This window comes from Dama dama, chromosome 4, assembly GCF_033118175.1.
Source record: "Dama dama isolate Ldn47 chromosome 4, ASM3311817v1, whole genome shotgun sequence".
Classification (NCBI taxonomy): Eukaryota; Metazoa; Chordata; class Mammalia; order Artiodactyla; family Cervidae; genus Dama; species Dama dama.
In genome coordinates this window covers 62453953-62474930 of record NC_083684.1, presented here as the reverse complement: position 1 = coordinate 62474930, position 20978 = coordinate 62453953, and the positions used below count along the sequence as shown (strand labels likewise).

Genomic DNA, 20978 nt, shown 5'->3' with positions numbered 1-20978 from the left:
AGCAGTGGAGGTATATACTCTCCAATTAGTTATTACACTGAATCAAAAGAATGTCTGGAGGTTGTAAAGACCTCACTAGACCTACTCCCATAATTTACATTTTAAGATAATAGGATTAGCCAGAAGGTTTACTCCAGAGACTGTCCTCAAGCAGGATACATTATTGTTATATAATCCTAAGGAATGTAGAGGGGAAAAAAAGTTTGTCCTTTCTTCCTCCTTGAGAATTCCAGACCCCTTTCCCCTTGGGGCCCCGGACTTCTTATCAATCTGCCTAGGAATTGACTCTCTCACTGGTAGCCATGGCAAAAAGGCCAAGATGCGCCTTTCTGTAGGCAGGTTCCCGACATGCAGCAGAGGTTGGGCCCCCGTGAGCTGCTTTGAATCTAGTTCCTGACCCCCAAAAATGTGATTTTTTCCCCAAGGTCACCGAATGTTGAAGCACATGAACCTGCCTCCTGAGACCTAAATATTTTATGGAGGGGAGGGTGGGTTGGAATTTGTGGAGATCTCTTGATCCTGGAAGGCAGGTATTCCAGGATCTCTGGGACTTTGAAGGACATGACTTCGATCATCCAGACTTGGGAAACAAGGAGGAGGTGGATAATGGAAGCTTCCCATGGTCTGGGGGCGGGGGGCGGGGGGGGGGGGCGGGGGGGGAGGATATTAGATTTTGAGATGCTGGGAAATTCACTCTGGAAACCATTGAAATGTCATATTTCTGCATCTGGAGATGCCAGGATTTGGTGAGGGGTACCTAAGACTTTATTATGAAAGGAACAGTAGATTTAGGGACCTGGGTTCCAAACCTGGGAATGCAAGAGTCAGGGCATTCTGAAAGCCCAGGCTTACATTTCAGGAGGTGCTGGAAGCTGAGAAATTGGCGTCTTTGGTTCCAAGAGGTTTGGGGAGAAAGGAATCAGAACCCCACTGCTGGTGTTTGAGGGTGCATTGGGTCTTGGGGGTACATAGCCTTACGTGGGGCCAAGGTATCTGGGGCTTGGTATTGGAGGACAGTGGTTCCTCCACCATCCTGTTCCTGCTCCCACTCACCCCTCTCCCCCTCTGCTCACCGGCTCTGGCCCCACGAGCAAGCTCCAGGCCCTGCCCCATCTGGCTTCTGGCCGCAGGAATGCTTCCAGCGTGATTGAGGTCCTGCAGAAGAACAGGTGCTCAGTGTCCCGTCCGTTCCACAGCCCTCGGGGTGGGAGACGGTTGTCCAGCCCCCAGGAAGCAGGGGCAGGGCCTGAGCTAGCATCTGGGTGCCAGCAGGGCAGGGGTGGGGCCCTGGGGAGGGGGGAGGAGGGCTTTAAAAGGCTCCTTCGGGGAGGCTCTCCAGCTCCAAGCTCACCACCTGCCTGCCCCTGGACACCATGTGGTTCCCAGCTCTGTGCCTTGCCCTGTCCCTGGCAGGGACCGGTGAGACAGTGGGAAAGATGGGGGAGGGTGGGGATGGGCCCTGATTCTCCGGCTGTCCCCCCACATCTCCGCTCCATAACTCCTCCCCCTCCTACCTGGCACCTCAGCCTTCACCCCTCCAACCCCGTCCAGTCCAGACCAGGATACCAGGCTCTTTCTTATCTCTCCCAGCTGCACTCTAAAATCCAGCCTGTCACTCCTTCCATCTTGCTCCCACTAGGTCCTTCCTCCCTCCTAGGAAACAAGCAGGGTTTCCTCCTCTTCCCCACTCAGATCCCTGCCCCCATCCGCTTTATGGGATGGACCCCCATCCATGTCTGTCTGTCTCTTCCAAGGAGCACCCCCAATCCCATCGGACACTCGGACCCCAAGCCCCCGCTCCTATCCCTAGTTCTCTATGGCCAGATGGTCTGGCTCTTGAATCCCCAAGTCCTACCACACCCTGGCGATTCTCCCCATCCAGCTCTCAACTGGCTCCTCCAGTCTTGCCACCTGATGCCCCCTAAGCCCCTCAAGATCCCCGATTTCCAACTAGACATCGATGCTTCTTCGAAAACAGACTGTCTGGTCTGTGACCAGGTGGGCCTCCCATCTGGTGTGGGGGGTTTTGGAAGTGTCTCTTCCTCCTCTCTTTGTTCCAGAACCTCCATCCCACACCCTTATCCTTCTCCCCACGAGGAAAAATATCTGGAACCCACAACCACATACCCCTTTCCATGTGGAATTCCCATCCTCCCCCACGTGCCAGCTCTTCTCCAGCTGAACTCCTCCCAGCCAGCTCTGGTTTTCTGGGACGCCCTGCCACCTCTTCAAGATCCCAACACACAGCTTCCCAGCCCAGCTGTCCTGTCCTAAGATACCTCAACATCTGATTCTAAAACCTCCCCCATCAAGTGAGTTGTGTCCCCACAGCCGCTTGGCCCCTGGCATGCCTTCTCCTTCATTTCTATTCTGGCCCTGCCCCCAGGAGAACCCCAGGTCCTCAGACCATGAGCCCCATCCCCATGAGAACCAACTGAATCCAGAATGACCATCATTCCGCCTTCCCTCCTCCCGAGTTCCCTCCCAATCTGACCCCAACCTGGTTCCAGAGCCCTAACTCCTCTTAGACTGCCATTCCTGGATTGCAGGACTCTGACCCTCACGGGACTCCTTTCCCAGCCTAATCCTTTCATTCAACCTTTGATCCGGAACCCCAAACTCTCCCAAATCCCCCAGCCCCAATCCAGGAGTCCCCAGATCCCCCTGATGCTTTTCTTGGCCCCTCTAACCTGAATCCGCAAATATGTGTTCTTTCCAGAGCCCAGACAGTCAGCCCTTGCCCTAACAATTTCATCAGCCTGGGAGCCCTTCCATCCTCCGAACCCTTCCCCCGCAGCCTCGGGGACCCAGCCTCCTGGGGCCTTTAATCCTCAGTTTCCCCTCCCAGAGCCCAGAGCCTCCCATCCTCCAATCCAAGAAGCCAGGCCACCCGACCCCACACCAGATGCCTGCTGCACATGCTGTCTTGTCGTTCCCTCCCTAATCCCCGGGGTCAGCTCTGTGCTCTGCAGTCTCCACTCCCAGGATCACCGCCAACACCACCCCACTACCCCAGGGATGGCCCCCAGAATTCCAGACCCTTCACACGGCCCCTGGCCCATGTCCTCAGAACCCCCACCAGGTCTGGTCGGGCACCCCCACGGCCCTGCAATCCCACAGCTGGGGCCCTTCGCCCAACTGCGTTGCCCCCCTCCCCACATGACCCGGCGCACCCCCTCCGCAGGCGCTGCGCTCCGCATTCATCCCCGGATCGTCGGAGGCCAGGAGTGTGAGAAGCATTCCCAGCCCTGGCAGGTGGCTATATACCACTTCAGCACCTTCCAGTGCGGGGGCGTCCTGGTGGCCCCCCAGTGGGTGCTCACAGCCGCTCACTGCAAGAGCGAGTGAGTAGGGGCAGGGGGTCTGGAGGGGGCCCTGTGCACACAGGATTAAGCGGCCAGCACTGACCCTTGGGTGGGCTTCCCTGGTGGCTCAGACGGGAAAGAGTCTGCCCGCAATGCCGGAGACCTGGGTTCGATCCCTGGGTCGGGAAGATCCCCTGGAGAAGGGAATGGCAACCGCTCCAGTATTCCTTCCTGGAGAATCCCATGGACAGAGGAGCCTGGCGGGCTACAGTCCTTGAGGTCACAAAGGGTAGGACATGACTGAGCAACTAACACACCCACGCAGGCACTGTCCCCTCGGATAACCTCAGGGGAGCCTGGAGACCTCAGGCAGAGACGGGGGTGGGAGGCAGTTGTAGTCCAGGGCCACAAGGTGAGAGAGGCAGGGCTGGGACTGGATGACCCCAGGGAAGCCTGCTCCACGGCTGCCTGGGCCTCTTGCATCAGTCCTCCTAACTGTCCCTCTGTCTTTCTACGGCTCCCTCTGTTCTGTCAGTCTCTCACTGGTTCTGTGTGTCTGTGACAACGATTTATGTCTATCTCCCTCTCTCTTCTGTCTCCATATCTCTGTCTCTCTCCCTGTCTCTGTCCATCTCAAGGTCTCTGCTACCATCTTTATTACCTATGTCTCACCCTCCATCTCTCTGCCCTGCTCTCCATCTCTCTGTCTCTCTCTGTCTCTGTCTCTGTCTGTCTCTGTTTCTGTCTCTGTGTCTCTGTCTCTGTCTGTCTGTCTGTCTGTCTGTCTGTCTCTCTCTCTCTCTCTCTCTCGGTCCCTCTTCCATCACTACTGAGCACGCCTCCTCCCCAAAGAAACGGATGAGACTGTCCCCATCTGTGTATTGAGGGGTAGCTCTAAGAGAACACAGAGCAGGGCTGGTGTCAGCTGGAGCTGGGGAGGCGTGGGCAGTGGAAGAAAGGAGAAAGAAGAGGGAGGGAGGGAGCTGGGGCAGAAAGGGGACGCGACCTTGGGCCGGGGGCCAGGCCACCTGCCCGCTGGGGATCCAGCCCCGGAGCCTCCGCCGCAGCTGAGCTGGTCCCAGGCCCCGCCCCTCCCCCTCCCTCCCTCCCTCCCTCCCTCCCTTTTCTCTGTCAAACTCTCCCCGCCTCGCCTCCCCAGCCTCTGTTGCTCATTCTCTCTTCCTCCCTCTTCGGGTGGCCCCGTTTCCGCTCTCCTTGCTCCTTCTGTCCTTGCCCTCCCTTCCTCTTTTTTTTAGTCTATTTCCGTCTCCGTCCCTTCCTTATCTCCTGTGTGCTCTGCCTCTCTCACTGTCTCTCCCCCGTCTTCCCATCCCCTCTGCTGTTCCAAGCTCTTTTTCACTCCATTTCTTTGTCTCTGTCTGTGACATTGTCACATTCTCTTATTTTTGCACTCACTCTTCTCTGTTTTCTGTGATTGTATCTTTCCTGTCTCTCTCTCCTGCGCCCCCTCCCCTTTCCTGTTTCTCTTTGGACCCCTCCTCATGCTCTCCTGCTCCATCTCCCTTTCCTCCCCCATTGCTTGCTTGTCAGTCCTGTCCGACTCTTTGTGATCCCAGGGACTGTAGCCCGCCAGGCTCCTCTGTCCACGGAATTCTCCAGGCAAGAATACTGGAGTGGGTGGCCATTCCCTTCTCCAGGGGATCTTCCCGACCTAGGGGTCGAACTCGGGTCTCCCGCATTGCAGGCAGGTTCTTTTACCGTCTGAGCCACAGGGAAGCCCTTCCTGCCCCCCACTCCGACCTCCATTCTCAAGGTCTCCATCCTCTCCTTCCTCCAGCAATTACCAGGTCTGGCTGGGTCGCCACAACCTGTTTGAGGACGAAGACACGGCCCAGTTCGCCGTTGTCAGTGAGGACTTCCCAAACCCGGGATTCAACCTAAGCCTCCTGGAGAACCACACCCGCCAGCCAGGGGAGGACTACAGCCACGATCTCATGCTGCTCCGTCTGCAGGAGCCCCTCCAACTCACCGAGGACGTGCAGGTCCTCGGCCTGCCCACCGAGGAGCCCCAACTTGGGGCCACCTGCCTCGCCTCCGGCTGGGGCAGCATCAAGCCGGATGAGTGTACGCCGGGGTCCAGACGGTGCACGGGGTGTGTGGGAGGCGGGGGCTGGGGATCTGGCCTCCAGAGTCTGAGGGAGCGGGGCTGAGGGCGTGGGGTCTGGCCGCAGCCGCGTCTCTCCCTGGCCCGTAGTCTCTTACCCAGACGACCTCCAGTGTGTGGACCTCACCCTCCTGCCCAATGAGAAGTGTGCCGCAGCCCACCCCCAGGAGGTGACAGAGAGCATGCTGTGTGCTGGAAACCTAGAGGGCGGCAAGGATACCTGCGTGGTGAGCCAGCCTGACCCCCACCCCCCCCCCGGGGGCCTTGAGGTGCTGGAGGAGGGGGCTCAGATTCTGGGCTGGGGTTCAGAGCTAAGCAGACATCCGTCTCCATCGCTTCGCAGCTGTAGCTCGTTGCCCCCTTTCCTTCCTGTATCCCAAACTTCCACACACATCAGAGTTCACGCATTCCTCCCTCTGACACATATTTCTGGTCCAGTCAGAGAAAGCCTCAGAGGTGAGCTTGAGGGTGGGCGGGTCCTGTAGCGTCCTGCTCCTTCTCCGCACTGACCCGCCTGCCGGGACCATCTTGCTCCTGAATCCTGCCCCCCGGGGTAGACACTGGACTCTGAGGGCCCCTCGCCATCGGCAGGACTCGAGCCACTGTCCCCTCTGTTGGAATCCGCGCTGATGTTCTTCAGGGAGTGGGCTCAGGAGACAGCTGTCTCTTTCTCCAGACATGGGGAGTTACTGTCTGGATCTCTGCACTCGCGTCCAAGGGCTAGAGCTCACCAGGCAAAACCCTCAAGCCTTTCCTAACCTCTCTCACACTCTCCCCTCCCTCTTTGTGCCGTAGGGTGACTCAGGGGGCCCGCTGATCTGCGAGGGTATGTTGCAAGGAATCACGTCATGGGGCCACATCCCGTGTGGCTCTCCCAATAAGCCCTCCGTCTACACCAAAGTGATTTTGTATCTGGATTGGATCAATAAGACCATGACTGACAACCCCTGAATGCCCCCGCCCTGTCCCTTACCCCCAGTAAAATCGAATATGCATCAAACTCGCATCAAGTCCTGGTGTCGTTCGGGATTTCCAGACGCTGGACACCTGGGAACTCGGGGCCCATCCGGCCCGGACTAGAGCCTCCCCAGCCCTTCCGGACTCTTGGCGGGAGATATGCAGTTATGAACAGCGGGGAAAGGAAGGGTCAGAGGCCGGTGTAGACAGAAAAGCTCAGACCCCAAAGGGCAAGGCAAGGACTCTGAGCCCCACTCTTCCTTGGAGGGAGAGCAGGAAACGGAGGCTCGGACTCTGAGAAAAGGAACCCACGTTTTATTGGTGGCTGGGAAAGCCAGGAACGTGAAGGAGGGTGGAAATGTAATTGCAAGCCACGCCCCCCCGGGGGTAGGGCCTGTTCCGCCGAGGAGCTGGGCGACATACAACGCTGGGCAGTGTCATGTTGGTCCGGGGGGCCAGACTGGACGTTCTGGGCCGGTGCTGGCCCTCGGAGGGGTAGGAATGCCTATAATGGAGTGAGGCTTCGGGCCACAGCCAGTGAGAGCTGGACACCCGGGGGCGGGGCCTCGCCAGACTCGGGGGCGGGGCCACACCGCTCGGGCCGGGCGCCGAAAGCGAGGGGCCGGGCGTCGGACTTCCGGGGTGGGGGCAGGGAGAGACTCGCTGGGCCGGAAGGCCAAGGTGTAAGGGGTGGTCCGGCACCTGGCGGCAGTTATGCGTCAGTGTCCTGAGAAGCTCGGGTGCAGTTGGCTTCGAGAGCCTTGGACGGGGCTGGGGGGGCGGGACGGGGCGGGGGGGCGGGGGGGCAGGCTCTTAAACAGACAGGTCTTCGGTGTGCTTGGACCCTGCATCCGACGACGGTTCGGATATGGACTTCCGGGTGCTCTGCAGCGAGGCCCACCGGCGGTAGCTCATCCGCCGTTCCATGGAGGGCGTCCCTTTGCCCCACATGCCCATGTAGTTTAAGTAGCTCAGGATTCCTGGGGGCGGGAGTGGGGGTGCTAGATGGCCCCCTAGGCCCCGGCCCGTCCCTGTAGGCTGACCTCCCGTGGGGTCCACCCCAGTCCGGTCCAAGGCCCTGCCTGCTACGCTCGCCCCGAGCCCCACCCCCTGCCCCGCCGAGACCCCGCCCTCACCGGCCCACAGCATCAAGGCGCCGGCACCCCAGCTCAGGTAGGTGGTCACCAGGTAGGATATGTGTGGCCTGGGTTGGAGCATCTCGCAGTTGGCTATAAAGAGCGTCAGGCTGAGGAGAATCAGGAGCCCTGCACTGAGATGGGGCCAGAGATGGACACGAGGCTGGACAGGGACCCAGAGACCTCCAGAAAGAGAAGCGAGCCAGAGACATCCTCTCCCACCCTGCATGACAAGCGTGTCCGCGCGCGCACATACACGACAGAAAGATGCCAGGAGCAGGGAGACAGGAAGAGAGTGAGGGATATAGCAGTTAGAACTAAGAAACCTACAGCAAGAGCTGTGGGGGTGAGGGGCACAGTTCAAGAGACATTAAGAGACCCAGCAGGACAGAAATTCTGGGACACCCCTCCCCGAAGCCTTTTCCCAGGGCGACACTTACCAGTGAAGGAGCTGAGGGTACTGAAGACGAGGTCAGTCTTGTTAAGACGGCGGAGCGCTGGCCGGAAGGAGAAGCCCATGGCCAAGAGGAGGACTAGAGACAGGATCATGGCCAGGATCATGAAGCCCATGCTCATGTGGATGAGAACTGGGGGGAAAGGAGGTAATGCCCCAGATTCACCCCTAGATACTCTCCAAAGTCACCCTCCAAAGTCTTCCCCAACAGACACCCCTGAAGTTTAGCTACAGACATCCTCAATATCGCCCCCAATGCCATCACCAAAGTTACCTCCTAGAAACTCCAAGATGATTCCCACTTTCACAAAGTCCATGTACCCATAAAGTCAACCCAAAATCATCCCCTTTCTTTAAAAAGTGTGAATCGCTGTGTTGTACACCTGAAATTTATATAATGTTGTAAATAAACTATACCTCAATTTTAAAACAAGTTATCCCCACTTGTACCCTCAAAGTTGTCCCAAATCACCCCCCTCTTACCCCAAAGTCAACCCCAGTCACTCTCATAATCAACTCCACACATACCTCTAAGGTCACCCACAGATGATCCCTGAGTCACCCCCACCCACATCCTCAAGTTCAGCCCACAGAATCATCTCTTGTATTTCTAGAATTATCCCCACAGACACCCCCAAAGTTACTCTGCTCATACTCCCAAAAGATTTCCCACAGCAGATCATATTTATACCCTCAATACCAATCTTATACCCCCAGTAGCACCCTCAAGTTACCCAGAACAACTCAGCCACTTTCATCATCTGTAAAGTCACCCTACTTCTCTCCCACTCATATCCCAAGGTTCCCTAATGACCCCATTCACTCCCCTAGGCCTCCCCAGATATACCAAGGTCACCCCCACTCACACCCTAGAGGCCCTCACAGACATTCTCCTAATAACCCCCCAGACGTCCCCCAGAGCGCACACACAGATATACACACAAGAAAACTTCCAAAAACTCTAAAAAAGTACCTAAAAGACATAATCACACACTCAGTTTGAAATTGATATTTATCCAGTTTTCATTTCAGCATGACAAGAGTTTCAGCCCCTTCTGAGAATTACATATCTTCCTTTTAGCCCTTTCCTACGTTAACTACTTTTGAACAGTGCAAGACTGTTTCATCCAAATGAGCTAAAACTCCATCTGCTTTGTTACTGGCAAACCACATGCATATACAAAATAGAAGTAGTGCTCTCGGGATCAATCACATAATCCTGGTTGACAACATACTCTGCCCTCTGGGATCACAGACATATTCTGCCCTCTGGGAATCACAGAAGTAGTCATGTGACTCAGGCTGACTCAATCACCGGTGCCCCAGTGACTTAAGGCAGTGGTGATTGGCTCAAACATGGGCACATGAACCGAGGCCAACCAATCAAACTCTTCCCTGGGACTTTTTCTAACTGAAACTATCAGGTACCAGCTCTTTCTTCTTTAATCAAGAGGATTATGAGCTTGGAGCTGCCTGAGACTTAGATCCAGCCTCATGGAATCCAGCCAACCACAGAATGACATCGTCCTAACCACAACAAAATGGTTCAGGGAGAAGTGAGAAATCTCAGGGTAGTAAATCTGGTCCCACCGGAGCTAATCCTGAGACCCTCATGTGAGGGCCACTTCTGTGGACAACTTACTTTCTTTTCTCCATGGTTGTTTACAGGAAAAACAAAATGGGACCCCAGAAGCTGCGGACAGCCCCTCTGCCACTATACAGCACAGCTTGCCTGAGGGCCCAACACACAGGAAGCCTTCAAGGAGAGATGGCAAGAGACACCTTTTGAGCACCCGGATCCAGCAGTACCTGAACCCGAACAATTTATGCCTGTGGACTTTTCTGTAACTTGAAACGATCTTGAGTTTGAGAGGTATAAGAGAAGGAGACATCCCAAGGAAGTAAGATTAATACTACACAATGTTCTCAAAGTTCTATGAGCACTTATTTGCGATCTGAAATGAAGGTAGATGGAGCAAAATCCTTATGATAATAAGAAACCTGGATGAAACACTTACTGTAATATGCGCCAGGTACTATTCTAATTCTTTTGTGTGTTTTAACTCACGTATTCCTCAAACAGCCCACAAATAGGTACAATATCACTGGCATTATAGAAATGAGGAAGCCAAGCCACACAAGGGTAAAGAAATACGCCCAAGATCACTCAGCCACCAAGGAACTGAGCCGGGGTTCAAGCTCAGGTGCTCTGGCTCCAGGGTCTGGGCTGACTCTGTGGTAACGCTCAAAAGCACTGGAAAAGCAGAGACCTATAAGGAAGAAAAATGTTTATGGGCTTCCCTGGTGGCTCAGCAGTAAAGAATCCACCTGCCAAATGCAGGAGACACAGGTTTGATCCCTGGTCCGGGAAGACTTCCACATGCCTTGGGGCAGCTAAGCCTGTGTACCACAACTACTGAGCCTGTGCTCTCGAGTCCAGGAGCTACAACTACGGAAGCCCACACGCCCTGGAGCCTGTGCCCTGCAACGAGAGGTGCCACCGCAGTGGGAAGCCCATGCACCGCAACTAGAGAAAAGCCCACACAGCAGTGAAGACCCAGCACAGCCAAAGACAAATTGTTATTTAAAAAAATTCCTGAAGGAGCTAGAAGCCTCTTGCTTTCTTTCTTAAATAAATAAAATAAAATAAATAAAAAGAGTGGGAGAGAGAATGATGGTGTCTTTAGCCACCTAATCATGAAGCAGATTGGGGTTTGGCCAAGTGTAGCACTCTTCTTCCCGAGCACAAGGCCACTCCCGTCGCCTCATAAGCTGCATACAACTCCAGGAAGCTCCCTCCCAAGGCCTTCAGAGAATTTGCAGAGAGCCCCTCTAGAATCCTAAAGATTTCCCTGGCAACCAAGAACACCCAAAGAGGTTCCCCCAGAGGTTCTCTCCCTTGATCATCTCTAAGACCACCACCCCACAAGCGCCCCACTTCTGCCCCATCTCCCACTGACCCGTGACTTGGTGCAGGTCAGCACACACGTGTTTCCTGCAGTTGGTCCAGAAGCCCACGTAGCCAGTGTAGGAGCCGTACAGGTAGGCCATACGCCCGTCCAACACGCTGAGCAGCATCATGGTTGCCAGGACGATGAATACGAGACACCAAGCTCGCAGGACGAACTTGCGGTCCTCTTCCCATGAAGAGACCGGTTCCACTGGGGAAGAACAGAGTTCCCGGGGCCTGGCTCAGCCTGCATCACTCTGTTACATTCTAGTTTCCACCTTCGAACACGACCGCATCCCCCCCGCCAGCCCGCCACCCTCACCTTGCCTGTTACCCTGTACTCAGCTCCCCTCCACCCACAGCCATCTTCCATCCCCGCCCAAACCCCAACCCCAGCTGCACCCCCATCTCTGCTTCCTGCCCCATCCCAGCCCCATCCCAGCCCCATCCATCTCCAGGATGCTCCCCGTCCTAAACCCCAAACACAACTCCATTCCCATTTCTGACCCTGACGGCGCAAGTCATCTCCCACCTACAACCCATCCTAAACCCAAATCTACTTGTTTAGTCTCCAGCCTCATCTTCTGTTCCCTCCTTCCCCAAATCTCAGCTCCCAACATCATCCCCCTATCTTCATCCCTGTCTCAGATCCCAACCCAGGACATGGACAGCTGTGACACGGGCTCCAAAGGGTGCTCACAAGGCCAAGACCCACGATGTCCAAAGAGGGATCACCAGGGCGTCCCTGCTGGTCCAGTGGTGAAGAATTTGCCTTGTGATGCAGGGGACACCCGTTGGATCCATGATCCGGGAAGATCCCACATGCCTCGGAGCAGCTAAGCCCGTGCATCACAACCACCAGGCCTGTGCTCTAGAGCTGGGAGCCGCAACGGTGGAGTCCATGTGCCGCAATTACCGAAGCCCATGCCCCGAGGGCCCGAGCTCCCCAGCAAGAGACGCCACTGCAATGAGAAGCCTGCACACTGCAACTAGAGAGCAGCCCCCGCTTTCTGTAACTAGAGAAAGCCCTCGTGCAGTGATGAAGACCCCGCAGAGGCAAGAATAAGAGTGAACACAGGTGGTGCACCCAACAGTCACCAAGGGCTATGGGAAGAGACCCAGTCTTTTGCAAGATTCAGGGAAAAGTTAGGAGACACAAAGGCAGAGGAGAAGTAAAGAGAGCAAGAAGATGTAGAACTTGAGATGTGAATAAAGGGATGAAATTGATTTGCAGAAGGTCCTGGGGGAGAGGGGAAGGGTGGGAACAGGCAGGGGGAAGGAATTAAGAGATTTGGATCTCAGGCCCTCCAGAAACTGCAAGAATGGATCTCAGATGTGGCCCATGACCCAGCGCTGACTCTACCATGTCTGGCCCTGACCCCACTCTGGTCCCTCGCTTACCCCCTGACCCCACCCTGGCCCCTCTGCGATCCTGCTCTGCCTTCACCCTGACCAATCCCAATTCTCTACCCCTAACCCTGGTCCTGACACCTCTCTGACCCAGCCATGACCCCTTTCTTGACCCAATCCTGACCCCACCCAGACCCTACCCTGAGCCCACCCTGACCCAGCCCGAGCCCCCACATCTCTTACATGGGGCTAGAGTAGAACATGAGTCCATGGCCAACGTCCCAACCTCCTGGAACCCCTCCAACTGTCATGGAACGCCGCCCCCCCCCCGCCCCGAGCCCCAGTGCCAGGCCAGACTAAAGCTCCGAGGCCTGCCTGGGGACAGAGAGAGGCCACGACTGACAGGGGTGGGGACAGAGAGATTCAGACCCTGAGGGACAGAGCTGGAGGCCCAGGAGGGACCAATGGGCTCCCAGGAGGACATGGTGATGGTTGGCACAGGAGGATGAGGCCACTGGCAGGGTGTTGAGTGCATCGGGCACCGGCCTTGGCCCACATCTCCACATGGCCCAGAGGTCCCATTCTGGTGAACAGAGTGCTCAGCCGGGTTCCCTCCCGGCTGCTCCCAGCAGCTCCCAAGGTGAGACCCAAAACCTTGCGTCCAGCACCTTCAGGTCCCGGCTCAGTAACCAAGACTCTCAGTCCTCCCCCCAGACTCGCCGGGTCAGTATCCAAGAGCCCCTGCCTATTATCCACAGTCGCCGGGTCAGCGTCCAAGACTCCCAGTCCAGCACCCCGACTCATCGGGTCAGCATCCAAGAGCCCCTGCCTATTCTCTACAGTCGCCGGGTCAGCATCCAAGAGCCCCTGCCTATTGTCCACAGTCGCCGGGTCAGTAATCAAGACTCCCAGTCCAGCACCCCAACTCGCCGGGTCAGCGTCCAAGACTCTCAGTCCAGCACCGCGACTCGCCGGGTCAGCATTCAAGAGCCCCTGCCTATTGCCCACAGTCGCCGGGTCAGTATCCAAGACTCCCAGTCCAGCACCCCGACGCGCCGGGTCAGTATCCAAGAGCCCCTGCCTATTGCCCACAGTCGCCGGGTCAGTATCCAAGACTCCCAGTCCAGCACCCCGACGCGCCGGGTCAGTATCCAAGAGCCCCTGCCTATTGCCCACAGTCGCCGGGTCAGTATCCAAGAGTCCCAGTCCAGCACCCCGACGCGCCGGGTCAGTATCCAAGACCCTCTATCCATCAACAGTCAGCGACTCAGTATTGAGGACACGACACCCGTCATCGGCTCTCACCAGGCCAGCATACAAGACCCACCATCTGTCACCTACAGCCGCCAGTTCCACACCCGAGACGCGCCCCCAGTTTTCCAAAGTCGCTTCTTCAGCAACCAAAACCCCCTGCTAACTACTCGCACCCCTCTGACCAACATAAAATCAGTGACCTACCACAGCCAACTTAGTGTCCAGAGTCCCCAGTTAAGTCTTCAAAGCTCCACTTCACCAGTGCGGGCCAGAGTCGATGTCCCCCTTTCAATTACTCACAGTCCTGAGGCCAGTATCAAAAGTGTCGAGTCAACTGTCTGGACCTCCCAGGTCTCCCAGGAGACCATCAGAGACTCTCCGACCAGCTCCCAAATCAGCCAGTCCAACCTGGAAAACAACACTCAGAACTTACCATCAGCCTCCTTCGAGAACAGTGCTGGCAGGTGAGAGGCAGGGGTGCAGGGAGTAGGGCGGGCTTGGGGTCCAGAGTTCTAGGGGGTGGGCTATCAGGCAAAAGTCAGGGACCAGGGAGGCATGGTCAGCATATGAAGTAGAGGTCGGACTCAGGGGTGACAGAGATGAAGGCTGGCCCTGGGTAGGGCATGGCATAGAGCCTGGACTTGTGATTCCACCCAGCAATTGGAAGGGGCGGTGGCAGCTCCTGGAAGCTAGGAACTGGCCAGGGAGCCTTGAGGCTGTTCTGGGGGTGAGCAGGTCCTAGAGGGGGGACCTGGGGGATACAGGGCATGGAGAATGGACACAGGGAAGAGAGAGTCTGAACGTCAGATTGGCCGGGATTCTGGCAGTTGGACCTGGAAGCTGGGGGGGCTCAGCTGGGCTGGCCGGCTGGACCCGATGCTGACCCTGGTGGTGGACCGCCCACTGCAGGTGTCTGGACAAGTATAGGCTCAGCCATTCTCAGCTGCCCATGGGCTGGTGGCTGCTGCATGAGGCCAAGAGGATCAGCCGCCAGCTGAACCTCCTGCTGAGCCTGGCCAGCATAGTCATCATCGGCCTCATCTCTCTGGGCCAGCCCTGGATCCACTTCCAGGTGCCCCTGGCACCCCCTGGGGACCCTGGCTTCCGGACCATCTCCATTGACACCATCTTGTTCGTCCGCTGCCCGGATGTGGCCTGCATGCACGAGTATGACCAGAATGCTTGTAAGGCCTGCCCTATGCTCACTATTCCTGGGGCCCCTCTTTCCTCTTTGTTCCGGGGACACCCCCCCGCCTTCCTGCTTCCCCTGGGTTGGTCCTCCCTGCCCTGGGTTGGTCCTCCCCCTCCCCATGGCGGGTCCTCCCTTTTCCCAGGAGGGTCCTCACTGCCTCAGAGCTATCCTCACTGTCCTTTGCTCATTCTCACCTCCGTGATACCCATCCTCACAGCTCTCACGACCTTAGCATCTTACTGTCCCTGAGGAATCTGTCCATATGGCGTCAAGCTGGCTCCTCAGTGCCCACCCCGCCCGTCACTGCCCAAGAACCTGTCCTTACTGACCTGGAGGTGCATACCTCAACGTGGAAGGCATCTGCCTCAACCTCCCTTCTCCAGAGCCCAGTTTCAATTTTCTTATAACATGGGGTGGGGGGGGGGGAGACAAAGAATTCTCAAGGGAGAGGGCTTAACAATGCTCCTAGGCTCCCTGGAGACCTTCTCCCTGCCACATTCGGGGCCTGAGGGCCTGTCCCGGTGTTCCTGCTTCTCTTCCTTCCCCAGACTTGCTGGACCTTGCCTGGGCCTTCCTCCTGGTGGCCAGCGTGACCAACTTCATCCTCTGCATCATTCTAATAAACATCATCTTCTCCACCAACTCCAATGTGCCCTTGCTGGACTTCTCCAATGTCATCATCACTGCCCTCACAGGCACGGTGCTGAGACCGACCCCCCCAGAGGAGCCAAGTCAGGAGCAACCAGTGCCCGTCCTGATACCCCAGCCCCTCCCCACCATGCTCCAGTCCCACCCCCATCCTCGCCCTGCACCTCCCACCCCAAGCCTGTCTCCCTCATCTCCACCCCATCCCAGGACAGGTGATCGGTTTCCAACCCAACTTCTCCGGCCCCGACACCAGCCTCCACGTCACCTTCCGCCTCCACCAGCACACCTCCAATTCATTCATATTGCCGTGTGTGATGTCCGTTCCCATCCCCACGCCCACTCCAACATTACCTTCTTTCCAGCCTCCAAACTATCCCCCTTATCATCTCCGACCCCTTTACAAACCTCGACACCAAAGCTCCATGCCTAACCCTCCTCAAGACTCATGCCAAATTCCACCCACCCCTGTCCCCTATGAGTCTCAACCTCCAACTCAAGCCCCATCCATCTCTGATCCCGTCTTCTTCATCCCTAACCTCAACCACCACCACACCCTGGTCACCTGTGACTCTAGCTCTCAGACTCAACCCGATGCATTCCCAACCCCATCTTCTCACCCGTCTCCAATCCATCCCCATTCCCAACCCCAGCCCAACCTTACCCCCTCCAAACCTCAGAGTCCATCCCTCAAATATCCACTGCCCCAATACTCAACCCCATGTTCAGTTTCCAGTCCATCCCAGATCCTGTCTCACCACCACCACCACCAGCTCTGATTTTGTTCAAGCTAGGTCACGTCTCTGAGCCACACTTTTCTCACCTGTAGCAAACGGGTAACATTTCCTGCCACGTGGAGACACAGGGAGGGCTGAATGAGAAAATGTCCGTACATGATGGTAGCTATTTAGCTTTGCACACAGCCTTGCATCTCACTCTTTTCCAAATAACTCAAAATCGATATTCTGATTAGAATAGTTTGGTTTTCCATTTGCATGCCAAGTTACACTCTTTTTCGAAAAGCAGTGTGGGGGTGGGGAGGGGACGGGGTGGAGGAGGGTCGCTTTAATTTGGAAATGAAGGATATTGTGTTCCTGTCTCCTGTAAAAATTGACTACAACAGTCTGTTGCATCAATAGAACATTTTTGGAGAGTGATAGTAAGGCCAACAAGAGAGAACACCCAGCTTCCTGTTTTCTTGTTAGTAAAAGGTATTTTATCCAGTTTGTCCAGTAACTTTTCCTGATTGTTTAAGGGACAAAGTGTAGAAAACATCTCTGCTTTATGTCATCTAAAATAGGACATTTCTCCGAAGAAAAATCACATCGGGGACTTCCCCAGCTGTCCAGTGGTTAAGACTCCACGCTTTCAGTGCAGGAAGAATGGGTTCTGATCCCTCAATGGGGAACTGAGATCCCTTGTGCCACTGGATGCAGCCATTTTTTACCCATTCCACCTTTTAATTAGATGGAAAGCACTTACCTCCTACATTATTTTTCAAAACCATAAAAATTACCCTGTTCTCCACTACAGGAGGGGAGGAAAAAGAATCTTTTCCTTTTCACAAATTGTCTTTTTTTTTTAAAGATTTATTTATTGTTGACCTTGGTGGGTCTTTGCTGCCGCACATGGGCTTTCTCTGGTTGCAGTGAGTGGGTGCTACTCTTCATTGACTGCACGGGCCTCTCCTGGCGGTGGCTTCTTAGCACGGGCTCTAGGGCGAGCAGTCTTCAGTAGTTGAGGCACACGGGCTTAATTGCCCCACAGCATGTGGGATCTTCCTGGAGCAGGGATCGAACCCATGCCCCCTGGACTGGCAGGCGGATTCTTAACCACTGGGCCACCAAGGGAAGTTCAAATTACATTCATGTCATTTCAAAATAAAATTAAAATATCCATAATGACTAAGTTTCTTGTCCACTGCTTCAGAAGCCCCAAATTAAAGACCCAATAGAGCAACGATAATCTCAGTTTTTGAGGACCCACTGTGTGCCAATCTCAATAACTCCTTGTGACGGCCCAAGGAGATGGGTCCTACGACTACTCCCACTTTACAGATGAGGGAAATGAGGCTCAGAGAGATGGGAGTGGCTGCCCTGAGGTGGGGGATACAGAAGCAAGACAAGAGCTCCAGTCTGCTAACTCCAAAGCCTGTGGTTTTAGACATCACCATTGCCTGGTTAAAGCGCCAAGCCTTGCCCTTACCCACGTCCTCCACCATGATACTGTCAGGAGCCTGTTTTCCTGCCTCTGAGCAGAGGTTCATGGAGGTGAAAGCAAGTGGGAAAATAAGGAGCAAGACCCTGGCAGCCACGCAGCTCTGGGCAGGGGTCCTGACACACATGCCTCCTAACACCTGTACTCACGCAGGGACCAGCATGATCCTGGGTATCCTGTTCTACCTGATGCAGGCCCGGGAATACCTGCAGGAAGGCATGACCTACAAACTGGGGTGCAGCTTCTACCTGGCATGGACCGGAGTCTTCTTCTTTGTGATGATTGGTCGGGCCCAGGGCGGGGTTGGGGTTCGGGGCTTGGGCATGGGTTCCAGGATGCAGATGGGGACCGGGGTGGGATAGATTTGGGACAGGGTGAGCTTGTGGACAAGGAAGACTGGACTGAGGAGGGAGATGGGGTTGGGTTGTAGGGGCGGGGTTGGGGTTTGGATTTGGGAGTGGGTTGGGGACCACGTAGGGGTATGGGGCTGAGTTTGGGTTTAGACCTGAGTCTGGGGACGTGATAGGGAGTGTAGCTGGGCTTGGAGAAGCGACTGGCATCAGGCTTGGGCTGGTGAACTCTGCACCTCACCCTCTCTGCTCTCTTTCTTCCCCCAGGTCTCCTTTCCTATTTGAACTACATAAATTTCTGGTCCCTCCTGGCAAACCAGGCCATCTGGACTTAAGAAGTGGGGGTGTCCCCCGCCTCCTCTGCTCACGCGGCTCCCTGCCAAGCAACCTGCCAGCCCTGCTCTCTAGCCCCCAACCCCCACCAAGAGTCTTGCCCTTTTTTCAGTCCCCTCTGAAATTCCTCCAACTCAGATTAATGATGTGCATTTTCAAATAATCTGTATTTCTCACCCAGAATGTTCGTTTAGTTCAGTACCTTGTAAGCGTTCCCTGGAAATGCCGTGCCTCCTCGGGGGCCCTCTGGGGGAGAGGGATGGGTGGGGAGGGCCTTGGGGGAAAGAGATGGGAGAGGTTCTTGGCATACAGATGGTGCTCAAGCAATGTCTGTTGAACAGCTGACTCTCTCCAAGCTATTTGGGCTTCATTCTTCACACTTGTGACCGCCCCCCCTAACAATTTGCTCTTCCTGGCACCCACATTTCACCTCTTGCCCTTACCCCTTACATCTCCTGCCATCACCCCTTACTTCTCTCCACACAAGTCTATTCCTTTAACTTAAAAAAAAAAAATTTATAGCATCCCATTCCTTCCCTATTCATTTATTTTAAAGGCTGTTACATGTAGCCAGTTTTTGCAGATGGATTGGGGGCTAAAGACAGTACAGTTGTCCCTCAGTACCTGCAGGGAATTGGTTCCAAGACTTCCTTGGATACCAAACTCTGGGGATTCTCAAGTTCCTTATATAAAATTGCAGAGTGGATTTCCCTGGTAACCCCGTGGTCAAGAATCCGCCTGCCAATGCAGGGGACATGGGTTCAATCCCAGGTCCAGGAAGTTTCCACATGCCATGGGGCAACCAAGCCCGTGTACCACAATTACTGAGCCCGCACTCCAGAGCCCGAGAATCACAATTACTAAGTCCGCGCTCTAGAGCCCATGCTCCACAACAAGAGAAGCCCCCACAATGAGAAGCCCCCGTATCACAACTAGAGAGCGGCCCCTGCTCACTGCATCTAGAGGAAGCCCACGCGCAGCAGTGAAGATCCAGCACAGCAACAGACGGGTTTTAAAACTGTAGGGTATTTGCATATAAACTATGCACATCCTCTTGTACATTTTAAATCATCTGCAGATTTACCTACAATATGTAATATAATGGAAATGCTACGGAAACAGTTGCTGAGGCACACACCAAATTTAAGTTTTGTTTTTTGGAACTTTCTGGAACTATTTTTTTCCCCAAATTTTTCCACCTGAGATTGGTTTAAATCATGTATGTGGAATCTGTGGACACAGAAAGCCAATTGTACCTTTTAAAAAAAATGTATTCATTTTAATTGGAGTCTAATTACTATACAATATTGTAGGGGTTTTTGCCATATATTAACATGAACCAGCCATAGGTGTACATGTTTACCTTAATCTAGTTAGAGTTTAGTCTGTAGTGTGTGCTCATTAAGTGTTGTTACAGTGATTGTTCCCCTTGTCTCCCACAAAAGGCTCTCCAGTGTATTCATTTTTAACAAAAAGTGAGCTGCAACTATGTGCCATGGGGTCTATTGCCAACTGGACACAAATCCTAGTCTTTAAGGAACTGACAACTTGGCATGGAGGCAACCCCACCCCCACCCCGCAAAACCCAAAAATGCCCACAAGTAGATATGTTAGGAGAGAGGAGCTATGAAGGAAAAGAACAGAGGGTCAGGGAGACCAGTCTAGAAAGGACAGCGTCTGTTATATAGAGTGGACAGGCAGGGGCTCCATGCTAAGTCCACCTCTGAGCAGAAACAGGACTGAACAGAGACAGCCATGGGGATTGATTGGGGGAAAAGAGTTCCAGGCAGAGGAAACCGCAGAAGCAAAGTTCCTGGGGTAGAAATGTCCTTGACAGGACCCAGGAAGACCAGCGAGGCCAATGTGCTGGTGTAGCCTGAGCAAGAACGAGAAAGGAAGGAAAGATAAGGGCTGAAAGGGAACAGAGACCAGGTCACTCTGGGCGGTGTGGGCCATAGTGAGGACTTTGCATTCCCGAGTGAGGCAGAACCAGTGAAGGAAAAGTTGTCACTTCTTTAACGTGCAGAATTTAGGTCTCTTCCCTTTACTTCAGACCACAGCCTCCTCTCCCAGGTGATCAGGGGAACCAGCTAAACAAAGCGTGTTCTATTCACACAAGGGAATACTTAGCTACAGCTTAAGGAATGAGGTCACTCCGTATACTGATGGGACCAGACTACGTATGGGAAAACTGGAGTTAAAAAAAAAAAAAAGCATCTTTACCCATAAGACGTGTGTGTGTGTGTGTGTGTGTGTGTGTGTGTGTGTGTGTGTGTGCGCGCGCGCGCGCGTCCATAAAATTAAAGTCCACACCAACCTGTTGACACTGCCGACTGTATGCACTAGGAGGATTGAAGTAGAGGTTTCATTTCATACGTTTAAAAAAAAAAAACTTTTCCAATCATGTCAGTTGCAAGACACTCCTCAAATCGCCAACCATACCAAGAATCCAAGTTCCCAGGCGAGCCCGGGCCTCCAGGCCCCTCCTCCCTCGACCCAGGCGGGAGGCCAGCCTTCCAGCCTCTGCCCCGCCCCGCCTACCTCTCACTGCGCAGGCTCGGCCTCTAACTGGCGCCACGCAGACGTTTTCCCGGAACGCCCCCTTGTCAATCTCCGCTCTGGCCCCGCCTCCCACCCCAGTCCCCGCCCCCGCAGCCACCACGCTCACCGCTGCCGCGCTGGCAATCCCAACGGCTTCGCCTTCCGGCCC

The 20978-nt window shown here is 54.9% G+C and overlaps 2 protein-coding genes across 4 annotated transcripts; one reads left to right on the top strand and one right to left on the bottom strand.

Moving 5' to 3' along the window:
• The first annotated feature begins 1373 nt into the window (after positions 1 to 1373).
• Positions 1374 to 6429, top strand: LOC133054715 (kallikrein-1-like). Its single transcript, XM_061139977.1, has 5 exons — positions 1374 to 1419; positions 3185 to 3344; positions 5104 to 5390; positions 5521 to 5657; positions 6226 to 6429. Exons 1-5 carry the CDS (start codon positions 1374 to 1376, stop codon positions 6379 to 6381), a joined length of 786 nt encoding a protein of 261 aa, XP_060995960.1. The 3' UTR covers positions 6382 to 6429.
• A 771-nt stretch (positions 6430 to 7200) lies between these two features.
• LOC133054723 (transmembrane protein 202-like) lies at positions 7201 to 20787 on the bottom strand. Of its 3 annotated transcripts, none has more exons than XM_061139987.1 (4): positions 20586 to 20787; positions 7964 to 8110; positions 7524 to 7652; positions 7201 to 7367 (listed from the first exon to the last, which is right to left on the bottom strand). In XM_061139987.1, exons 2-4 carry the CDS (start codon positions 8097 to 8099, stop codon positions 7201 to 7203), a joined length of 432 nt encoding a protein of 143 aa, XP_060995970.1. In that variant the 5' UTR covers positions 8100 to 8110; positions 20586 to 20787. The 3 variants fall into 3 exon arrangements, 2 of the variants coding, with proteins under 2 accessions (XP_060995970.1, XP_060995969.1); XR_009692496.1 differs by having other exon boundaries at positions 7240 to 7367; positions 7524 to 7657; XM_061139986.1 differs by having other exon boundaries at positions 7201 to 7616.
• Positions 20788 to 20978: the final 191 nt, after the last annotated feature.

Excerpts from the sequence above, each read along its gene's own strand:
- LOC133054715 (XM_061139977.1), top strand. The coding sequence starts at position 1,374 with ATGTGGTTCCCAGCTCTGTGCCTTGCCCTGTCCCTGGCAGGGACCG. Across the intron at positions 3,345-5,103 it reads GCCGCTCACTGCAAGAGCGA|CAATTACCAGGTCTGGCTGG; the intron begins GTGAGTAGGGGC and ends TCCTTCCTCCAG. Across the intron at positions 5,391-5,520 it reads CAGCATCAAGCCGGATGAGT|TCTCTTACCCAGACGACCTC; the intron begins GTACGCCGGGGT and ends CCTGGCCCGTAG.
- LOC133054723 (XM_061139986.1), bottom strand. The coding sequence starts at position 8,099 with ATGAGCATGGGCTTCATGATCCTGGCCATGATCCTGTCTCTAGTCCTC. Across the intron at positions 7,617-7,963 it reads TACCCTCAGCTCCTTCACTG|CCAACTGCGAGATGCTCCAA; the intron begins GTAAGTGTCGCC and ends CGCTCTTTATAG.